General features: G+C 39.5%; 1 protein-coding gene across 1 annotated transcript in view; it reads left to right on the top strand.

The window, feature by feature from the left end:
- The window catches only part of Dnah3 (dynein axonemal heavy chain 3), a 188,169-nt gene that overhangs the window by 125,060 nt on the left and 51,771 nt on the right, over positions 1 to 11,338 (top strand). The window contains exons 42-47 of the mRNA XM_023701788.1: positions 5,549 to 5,652; positions 7,823 to 8,117; positions 9,125 to 9,304; positions 10,252 to 10,375; positions 10,467 to 10,623; positions 10,850 to 10,993. Coding sequence (XP_023557556.1) covers positions 5,549 to 5,652; positions 7,823 to 8,117; positions 9,125 to 9,304; positions 10,252 to 10,375; positions 10,467 to 10,623; positions 10,850 to 10,993 — 1,004 coding nt within the window. The remainder of the gene's footprint in view (positions 1 to 5,548; positions 5,653 to 7,822; positions 8,118 to 9,124; positions 9,305 to 10,251; positions 10,376 to 10,466; positions 10,624 to 10,849; positions 10,994 to 11,338) is intronic.

Here is an 11,338-nt window from a genome sequence, read left to right as displayed (position 1 = left end):
CCTTTTTTCAGTGTCTGACATGAGGATGAGTCGCAGCCATTGCTTGACCAATTTGCTCTCTGTGAAAGCTTGAGAAAATGTTTTTTCTCTCCATGTGACTCTCCCCAGGCTCACTTTAGATCGTAGAACACATTCCTCTGTGGCTCCATAATCTTCTTGATCAGAAAATTTGGAGCACAACTGAGTTACATAATGTGACAGTACAGGTTCTCCTATGTCCCAAGTCTTCACTGACCTTGAAAGGGTAGGGTCAAAATGTTGGCTGACCTTGCAGCCCTTCCTTTTCTCCAATTTTGATCTGCTAACATAGGTTGTTAACCACCAGAAGAGAAGCTAATTATTAACCTGCAATATATGCAGTTCAGTTTACCCTATCTGTCGAAATATCAAACATTTTGGCATATCATGGAACAGGAATTTAAACTGAAAACATCTTAGAGTGATATATGTGCACCCATATTTATAGCAGTGCAATTTGTTGTAGATAAATCTTGAAAACAAACTGAGGACTGGATAAAAAGATGTGGTATTTTTACACAATTGAGTTTTACTCAGCTATAAAGAAAGACAAGCTTGAGGCTTTTTTAGGTAAATGGACACAACTAGAGACCACACTCATAAGTGAAATAGGTCAGACCTGCATGTGTGCAGTATTTTCTTGCTAGTGTAAGAACCTAAAAGAGTAAATAAAATACCAAAAACACAGTAGGTACTGTGAAAGGGAAAGAATCTGTTCAAAGGGAAGGAAAAACTCGGATGAGGAAAAGGACAGGAGGGTATGGGGAAGAGACATTTCTATGTATTATGCAGGATGTCTTGGATAATTGTGCTACTGATTCCTGTTGGTCTACAGAGGGAAGCAGTTAATGCCTAAATTTTCTTGTCCTTTTAAATTCCTTATAATTTTTTCTTTTACCAATTTTGCATGCTTATGTCTGGCAATCTAAACAACTAATTTGAGGACAACTTTATGCAATACAGCAACAATTGCTTTCCCATTTTGCAAGATAGTGGGTGAAAAAACGGAGAAGCCAGACACTAAAGAGAAGAAACCGAAGCCAAGAAGTCTTCTGCCAGTGGCACTGGTAAAAAGGGTAAGGTGAAGAAGGCAAAAACGTCCAAGAAGGGGCAGACCCCTGCAGCTGAAATCCTGTCCTGGTGAGAGGAATTGGTAGATACTCCCGATCTGCTATGTATTCCAGAAAGGCCTTGTACAAGAGAAAGTAACAGCTGCTAAGTTGAGAAGAAAAGAAGGAGAAAGTTCTTGCTACAATCACAAAACCATTCGGTGAGGACAAGAATGGAGGTACCTGGGTGGCTAAGCTTTAAAAATGCCTAGATACTGCCCTACTGAAGATGTGCCCCAAAACCTCTTGAGTCATGGCAAGAAACACTTCAGTCAGCATGTGAGGAAACTTCGAGCTAGCATCACTCCTGGCACCATCTTGATCATCCTTGCTGGGCACCACAAAGGCAAGAGCATGGTCTTCCTGACGCAGTTAGCCAGTGGCTTGTTGTGACTGGGCCTCTTAGCCTTGTGTTCCTCTATGAAGAACACACAAGAAATCAACGGAAGCCCAGACACCAGGAGGGCAAGATCTTTGACACCAACAAAGAGAGACATCAGATTTCAGAGCAGCGCAAGGTGGATCAGAAAGTGGTGGACTCAGATTTTAGCAAAAATCAAAGCTGTTCCTCAGCTCCGGGGCTACCTGTGATCCACTTTTGCTCTGACAAGTGGAATTTATCCTCATAAATTAGTGTTCTAAATTTCTCACTAAGAACCTAATTAAAGAACTGATACATTTCAAAAAAAATACAGCAATAATTATCAAATTCCTATTGTTTTATGTGGTGAAGTTCTGAATCATTTCTAATTTTTTATTTACTATTTTATACTCTCTTTAGATAATTGAATATTTTTACACTTGTTTATTTATGTTTTCATCTTTTTATATAACTTTCATAATAGTATATATTCATTTTTATTCTTTTCCATGTATCATTGTTTCTTTAAAACACTTCCAATGCTGATACTTAGTTTCTGTAAACTATCTTTTTTTTATTTTTTATTTTTTAGGGAAGGGTCTACAGGGTGTAGGGTGTTCAGGATCTCACTACTAGTGATCCACCTGTTTATAGCCTCCCAAGTGCTGGGGTTACAGGTGGGCACCACCACGCCCAGTCTCAATTGCTATCTCAGCACACCCCAAGGGCAGGGCCGGCATGGCAGGCCCAGGGATCAAACCCTGGCCCTTGCACCTGCTTGCATGTGCTTCAATCCACTGAGCTATTCTGCTGGCCCTGAAACTATCTTTTTTTTTTGCAACTATCATGTTAATGACAAAAACATTCCATCTATTTTGTAAGACATAATTTTTACTGGTCTCCTATGCAGGAATATAAGTTATTTAATTGCTATTATAGGTGGTGTTGCATATTCATGTATGTAGATTTTTGTCAATTATTTCCTATGACAAACTCCCATAAATGGGATTTCTGACTTAGAGAACATTTGTTAACTCTAGAAATATAGTGCCAGATCATCTTCTGAAAATGTTGCGCCAGGGCCAGCAAGATGGCTCAGCAGTCTCAAGCATCTGCTTGGGCGAGCTTAGGCAGGCACGGGGGACTGCAGTTCGATCCCTGGCACCACATGCCATGCCAGCCCCACCCTCAAGGGGGATGAGCTGGCAAAAAGTAATAATAATTAAGTAAATAAATAAAAGTGTAGCACCAAACTGAAGTGTAGGCAAAGTTGCAAGGTGACATTTGATAAAAGAAGATCCTATCTTTTAAAGTTTAATGAAATTAACATAAATATTTTAAATCCTAAGATTGCCCCAACAATAACCATAAAAGAATCACAACTTCATTCTATAAAGATTGGAATGTCGTGGACAAAAAAGCAACCTAAGTTTCTAGTATGGTGCATCTCTCAGTACAAAGCTACTGATGGTACTGCAGATAGAAAAGCAGGTGGATTGCGCAAAGCCAGAGCTCACTGGTACTCACCAGTGTAAAGGAAAGTGAACTCGTGATGGCTGTGCAGCTGCAGAAAGGTCTAAGAGAATCTTAAATCACTGAGGTCTCTCTAAGCTGCTAATGAACATTAGCAGGGAGGGAAACTGCCAGAGTTTGCAGAATTCCGTGCTGGCTGGGCATGTGAGCTGGATCCCACAAGCGTGCGGCCTATTACTAGCTACTGTTGGGAGTGAAATGGGTTCATGTTTCAAGAGAGCCATTCTAACTTCAGGAACAGAGTGCAGAACCCAGATCTCCTCAGAATTTCCTAAGGACAACTGATTTTTTCCCCTTTATCCAACCCTTATAGCCTCAGAATATGAAGAAAGAGCCACTCACCAATCCTTGAATGGTTAAGAAAGTGGGTAAGATACATTGACCAGAGATAATATTGTGTAAATTTAAGAAGAATTCCTGACTACATCAGAGCAATGGTGTAGGACAACTGCACAGATAGAGTGAAAAGAGAAATAGAAACTAGGCAGAATAAAATATTTCTGTTGAACAGTATGGGATACTGGTTTTTTTTTTTTTTTAAAGATAGGTGTTTTTAATTCCAGCTACTTAGGAGGCTAAAGCAGGAGGATTGCAAAGGCTACCTGGGCAACTTAGTGAGACCCTGTCTCAAAGTAAAAAATAAAAAGGTATCTCAGCTGTTGAGCTCTTACCTAGCGTATGCAAGACTATAGTTTCAACCACTGATGCTGCAAAACAAAACCAAACAAATGAAACAAAAAGAGAAACATTAAGTCCAAGCCAAATGTCCATCAACTGATGGTTAAATAAAATATGATATATCTAATCTATATAATAGAATATTTTCATCCATAAAAGGAAATGCAGTGCTTTGTACGGCTACAACATGGATGGGTCTTAAAAACATTAGAAAGAAGCTAGTGACAAAAAAGCACATACCATATGAGCTCACTTACATGAACTGTATAGAACAGGTTAGTCAGCTGTTGAATTGTAAGCTATTATTAAGATGGCTGAATTATATAGTATTTTTAGAGTTTCAATGAAACTCTAAAAAGTTTATAACTGGGGTTATGAAAGAGATTAAAGAATAAAAGAATTAATGAAACAAACTAAGAGCCAAATAAAACCATTAAAGGCCTGATAATTGAATTAGAACCAATGAGGAAGAAAGTATATAGGGTTAGACTTATATTAAATGTCTTAAAGGAAAAATTTGTAAAAAATTATATATACTGTAGAAGAGAAAGATGCTGAAGCAATTATAGACAACATGGTTGACATAAAGACCACAAGATGTTAGTCCTTCAAGTAGGAAACCCAGTAAATACTATAAACAATATATGCAGATATAAATGCAAAAATTTTTCCTTAAAAATGTTCTATAAATTATGAGTATGATGTGTTCCAAGAAAAACTAGTAGAGAATAACTGACCAAAAATATAACTTCTAAATTATTAGACTTCTAAATTCAGAAAAGAGATTCCAACAGGCAACTAGTTTATTTAAAAAGAAAAATTCAGTAGGAAAAAATATTGAAAGGCCTCAGCGACTGCCCAGAAACTTAAAATACAAAAATCAGAATAAAGAAATGTCTTCAAAATATGTTATTCTCAGTCAAACCTGTTAAAGCAGCAGACAGAATTCTCAAACATGCACAAACTGAGAGAATACATCACCCACATCCCTCTTCTTAAGAAAAAATGAAACCAACCAAATAGGGAATGAATCAAATCAAAGAAATCCTAAAATGTTTTATGCTAAAAGGTGCAAGTCTGAGAATTGAATTTTTAAATAGTATATAGATCTAAGACTAATTTAAATTAAGAATCAACTTTAAAAAAAAAGAATCACCTTTTTAAAATGTCTTGGGAGGCTGAAGCAGGAGAATCACTTTGAATTTGGGGTCAGTCTGGGCTACAAAGTGGGTTCTAGGCCTAAACTGCATAGGAAAATTGTGTCTCAAAGAAACAATAAATAAACATGCTATATTATATTATATTATATATGTCAGATGATCCCTCACTTATAAAATGCTTTGCCATCTGTCTGTCCCTCCATCTTCAATATGGCAGAGTGCTTAGGAGGTAGAGAGGAAGGACTGCCATCAGAAGTTATTTCTGCATGTGGAATTTGGAAGAATTGCTTTGTTTTGTTTTTTGAGACAGGGTCTCGCTATACAGTTCAAGCTGGCCTTGACCTCACTGCAGTCCAGGCTGGCCTTGACTCACTGCAGTCCTCCTGTGTCAGCATGCTGAGTGCTGGGACTAGAGGTTGCACCACCATGCCTTGTTTTGGAGTGATTTATTCCTTTTCTTTTTAAAATTCTTTTTAGTCCTATTCTCTACATTATTAAAAAGAATTTAATAACATGATCAGCATTTCTCATTGCTCTTTAAAAAGTGTTGCTTTTGTTTATGTTATCAGCAAAATTTCACAACTAGACCAGCTATATAATTTGGATACTGATAGTTAAGGTAGTCAATTATGTCAAGTACGCAGTGTAAATTGGTATGCTGATGACCTATTCTATTTCTTTTGGTCTAGCAAGCATCTATGACTTTTTTTTTGTCAAACATGGTAGTGGACATTGGGACCTATGGACAGAGTATATCACCAAAGAAGAGGAAAACATCCCTGCTAATGCAAAGGTGAGAGAGAAACAGTGGCATGGAACTGTTTTCTTTTTTTTTTTTTTTGCCATAATTTTATTAATAAACAAATAGCAATGAGACAGTTTCAAATCAAATCATTAGGACAGTTTCAATAATTAATACACTGCATACTTTCTTCTTAGTGGTTAATTGCTGTACAAGACGCGGACTTGATATCCTATTTACAAACACCATTAAAACAAATCATTCTATTCATTAAGAGAATGTAACTATATATCTATCCTAACCACTTTGAATACACAGATACAAAATGGACATTCATCTGTATCCCTTTTTTTGTTAAGTTCCGTTATTTGAATATTATAGGTGTGTAAACTCAGCAAAATATTCTAAAAGAGTCCAGTAGCCCATAATAGTATTGGGTCTTCCACTTAACTGGCAATGTCAGAAATTGTTGACCTGAGTCCCCCACAGCTCAACATAGCAGCATGGCTTTCCTTCCTATATTTCATCTTCATACTTTTCTGCTGGATGGCTAAGACCAAGGTAAAGCAGGACCTATGCAACAAGAGTTGTAGCTTTTGGGTCTGAGAAGGTCAGTGAAATCCCCTCAGGATTTATCCTGAGATCCTGTACCTCAGATTGTAGAACCTTTGTCAGTGTCAGCCATGTGGATGAGTCACAGCCCTTGCTTGGCCAATGTGCTCTCTGTGAAAGCCTGAGAGAATGTTTTCTCTCCATGTGACTCTCCTTAGGCACACTCTACATCATCAATCACTTTCCTCTTTGGCCCCATAATCTCCTTGATCAGAAAATTTGGGACACTACCGAGTTACATGACGTTACAGTACAAGTTCTCATATGTCCTGAGTCTTAATTGACCTTGGAAGGCTAGGGCCAAAATGTTGGCTTTCCTTGCAGCCCTCCTTTTTCTCTACTTTTGGTCTGCAAACTTAGGTTGTTAACCCTCCAGAAGAGAAGTTTATTGTTATTACCATACAACCTAGGCTGTTAAGCTTAACCTCACTATCTGTCTGCATATCAAACATCTTAGGCATGATATGGAACAGGTATTTTTCATCAAGTATTGATATGTTGAACTTTAAGTCCCTACAGAATGTGATAAAAAACATTTAAAAATTAGAATATATTTTAAAAATAGGCATAAAGAATTATATGCTTCTCATGTTTGCACATAAGTCCAAAAATCTCACCATGTACAACCTTGAAGCAGGCCAGTCCCACAATATTCCTTTTCCTGTCTCTTGCTTTCTTTCACCACCCTCTTCTTCTTGAACAACCATCAACCTGAGAGCCATCATAGCAGCAACTGGCATGTCATGACAAGCAGCCCATTGTCAGAAGACCAGAATAACAGGCACTCCAAGCAAGAAACTACTATTGCAAATTACCATCTGCAGTGCAGTAGCTTAGTTCACAGGTATCAGTATATATAGTTAGTCAGGGTGAGAATCTTTCCAAATATCTGCTAGATTATGTTTTCTAAAACTACTTTTTTCTTTTTCCTTTCTTGCTATGCTAGAGATGGAACCCAGGGCCTTGCTCATGCTAGGCAAGTGCTCTACCACTGAGCTAAGCCAAGACATGAGCATTTTAAAGAGCTTTCTTAGAAAATGACTTAAATATGAGCTGCGCTGACCCTTCCAAAGCATAAACTTTAGAATCAGGGAGATCTAGATTCTTTATTCTGTACCTTAGTTTATTCAACCACAAAATGATAGAAAACTTATGTGCAGGATCATTTCAAAGGTTGAAGTTATGGGCATTACACACATACTCAGGCTCAGATTGATGTCTGTTGCTGATCGGTTATCAGCAATGCTCAGGGGGTTGCTGAGCATATGGCGCACAACTGTGATCCCAGGATTCAGAGGACTGAGGCAGGAGGACAGCCTCGAGGTCACTACCTGGGCTGTATAGGGAGTTTCCTCCACTACAGAACAGACAGTAGTACCCGCATTTACAAAGTCTCATTTAATCTCATACCAACTCTATGTGTGTCCTGCATTATGATTCCCACTTCACAGAGGAAGAAACTGAGTGCCCTACAAAATTAAAAACTCACTCAAGGTCATAAAGATAGTAAGGATTAGAACTACAATTCAGACCCTAAGCCTTGAATGCCAAGACCCAGGCCCAGCACCCAGGCCCAGGACCAAGATTTCCCTGTGTCTCTGTGGTACAGGTCTCAGAACTCATCATCCCCACAATGGAGACGGCCCGGCAGTCCTTCTTCTTGAAAACCTTCCTGGACCATGAGATCCCAGTGCTGTTTGTGGGTCCCACAGGCACTGGAAAATCAGCCATCACCAACAACTTCCTTCTCCATCTTCCCAAAAACATCTACGTGCCCAATTGCATTAATTTCTCTGCCAGGACTTCAGCCAATCAGACCCAGGACATCATCATGTCCAAGCTGGATCGAAGACGGAAGGGACTTTTTGGGCCTCCTATGGGGAGGAAATCAGTGGTATTTGTGGGTAAGGCATTGTCCTATGTCTGGACACAACTCGGTTTTTTTACTCTATGGCAAACCAGAGCTTCCCTTTGTAGGGCCACCATTCAGTCCTTTTACTCTTCTAAGAAAGCAAATATTTGTGGTTAATGTAACACAGTACCCCTTCCCTCCCCTCCTCTTCTCTCACCACCTTCCTTTCCTCCCTCCTTTTCCTCTGTCCTTCCCTCCATGTTTCCCTCCTCTTCTTTCCTCTCTTCCTCCTTCCCTTCTTTCCTTCTTATGTGGAGCAGCTCTAGCTGACTCTGGTGCTTTGCCTTTGACATCTCCAGGAGCAACACATTCCTGGTGATAAGCCCCTTGTCTTATTTTGTGCTAGATGAATACATTATCAGCAGGTTCCCAAATTCAAGGCCAGCCTGGATCCCCTAGGGAGACTCTGTCTTAAAATTTTAAAAAGTAAAAAAGGGGCTAGAGGTGTCACTCAATAGTAAAACTGCTTTATATATATGAAGTCTTGGGTTCAATCTCCAGAACCACTAACACTCATAACACAGATGCAATGTGAACCCCATATCACATTTGTGAGTCCCTGTACCATGTGCTACTTGAGATGGGGAGGCAGAAGGAATTCTTGAATGAGCCCAGGAGTTTGAGGCTGGGCTGGGTAACAGAAAGATCTCCATTTTTTTTTAAAAAGAATCTCTTTCACTGCCATGCATCTCTAGCAATTAGCAAAATGTCTAACAGAGTATAGGCATCAATACACTTTTGGTTGAAGGAAATGAGAAAAAATTAAATGCCTGACCACTGATGCTGGCCCATGCACCCTATGATCATAATGAGCAAAGGTCTCAATAAGACAAGAGAGCCCAGGACCCAGAAAAACTCTCCCCATCTGGCCAGACTATCTAGTGACTGAACCTTTCACCAAATGGGCTGAGACATCCATGCAGAGAGAATACTCACGTTACCTCCTGTGAGAACAGACCCCATGGACTTACAATGTGTGGCTGTGGCTGCTTTTCACAGATGACCTCAACATGCCAGCCAAAGAGGTTTATGGGGCCCAACCCCCCATTGAACTCCTGAGGCAGTGGATTGATCATGGTTACTGGTTTGACAAGAAGGACACAAGCAGACTGGACATTGTGGATGTGCTACTTGTGACAGCCATGGGTCCCCCTGGAGGAGGAAGAAATGACATCACTGGTATGTGAAAGGGAGAACCTAGCCTCTCCCTCAGTCAGAATAGCTGGCCTGCAGGAATGGAGGGGTGGTTCAGAACACTAAGCTGAGATGGCATGCAGCCATGTGTGTACGATATGGCTAGAAGCATTTAAGTTAGTGCCAGACTTCATATTGGCTAGGTACAAGGAAAAAAAGTGAATGTCCTATCAAGGGGTGGCTACATGTAGCAGGTTTGTGTTCTAGGGAACAGGCTAGATCTGAGGTCAATCAAAGGTGCATGCAGAGGCATCTTTACTCAGAGTAACTTAGCAGAATGAATGATAATATAGCAAATAGGTAGATAATGATAGAAAGACGATGATAGGTAGGTGATAGATAGACAGATAGACAGACAGACAGACAGACAGACAATTTCTTCCCTATCTACAAATTCTGAAAAAAATGTTAAAGGATGAGATTTTTAACAAATCAAAATATAAATAAAGACATACTGCATTGTGGATGAATTCTGACATTAGGTTAAATGAAATAAGCTGGTCACAAAAGAACAATATTCTATGATTCCACTTATATGTTTAAAGTAGTCAAATTCATACAAACAGAGTAGAAGGTGACTGCCAGAATCTGGAAGGAGGGAGAAATGAAGACTTGGTTTTAAATAAACTTCATTTGAGGAAAATTAGAAAGTCCTGAGAATGGATGGAGTTGATGGCTGTACAATGATGTTAATGTTCTTGATGACACTAAAGTATAAAACTATTTAGGAAGTTTTTTCCTATTTTGTAATTTCCTATTCTGTGTCTTGCCTCTGCATTTAAAGATGATCTTAAACACAAGACTGTACTGTACAGGACTTCTGTAATTATGGTAGTAGTCTGTATCTGTGTATCTGCATACACACACACACACACACACACACACACACACACACACGCGCGTGCCAACCTGAACGTGTATGTGTTTTCCAGGACGATTCACTCGCCATCTGAATGTCATTTCCATCAGTGCCTTTGAGGATGATACTTTAACTAAGATCTTCTCTTCTATTGCTGACTGGCACTTTGGGAAAGGGTTTGATGTGATATTCTTAAGGTAAGAGCTTCTTGCATCTTACTAGATATTGGCCTGAGGGTCCCCATTTCTGGCCCATTTTTGACTCATCTGTCTTTTTCTTTCTCCCAAGGTATGGAAAGATGATGGTACAAGCTACCAAGATAATTTATAGAGCTGCAGTAGAGAACTTTTTGCCAACTCCCTCCAAGTCACATTATGTCTTTAACCTGAGAGACTTTTCACGAGTGATCCAGGGAGTACTACTCTGCCCTCACACCCACCTGCAGGTCAGCCACTCTCCTTCCAGTTACAGCAATACCCTTGTGTATTCAATGATAGTAGTTGTGGCGCTTACTAAGTGTTTAATTTGTGCTGGGTGTCATGCAAAGTCTTTGCCAGAGTTACCTTATTTGTTCCTCGACTCACCCCCAAAGTTTAGACATGGGCAGCTTGAGAACTGCCATTTGGGGCATCATATTTCATTCATTCAAATAATTAATTCTGGATTTCTAGGATGTGGAAAAATTTATCCGCCTTTGGATCCATGAGGTTTATCGTGTCTTTTATGACCGGCTGGTAGATATGGAAGACAGACAGGTCTTCTTCAACATGGTGAAAGAAACTACCTCCAGCTGCTTCAAGCAAACCATGGAGAAGGTAAGCCAGATAAGCTTTGATAAATTGGCCGCAGGAATCCAAGTGCTTGACCAAAATTAGGCTCAGACCCCAGGTTCTCTTCTCAGTAGAGATGCACCACTGTGTTCTCTCAATCTCAGAAAATGGTATCGTGTGGATCAACTAGTCATTTGATTTAGACATACTCTACTTGGTCCACCTTTCCTCCTCCTTCTCCTTTCCTCCTCCTCCTTCTTTCTTCTCTTCACCCTCCTCCTTCTCTTCCTCATCCTTCTTCTCTTTCTTTCTTTCTTTCTTTCTTTCTTTCTTTCTTTCTTTCTTTCTTTCTTTCTTCTTCTTTATTTTGATATGCTACTAAAGATTGAA

Source organism: Octodon degus, unplaced genomic scaffold, assembly GCF_000260255.1.
Source record: "Octodon degus isolate 3935 unplaced genomic scaffold, OctDeg1.0 scaffold00001, whole genome shotgun sequence".
Taxonomy (NCBI): Eukaryota; Metazoa; Chordata; class Mammalia; order Rodentia; family Octodontidae; genus Octodon; species Octodon degus.
The sequence above is the reverse complement of the archived record's forward strand: the minus strand, read 5'-3'. Positions and strand labels throughout refer to the sequence as shown.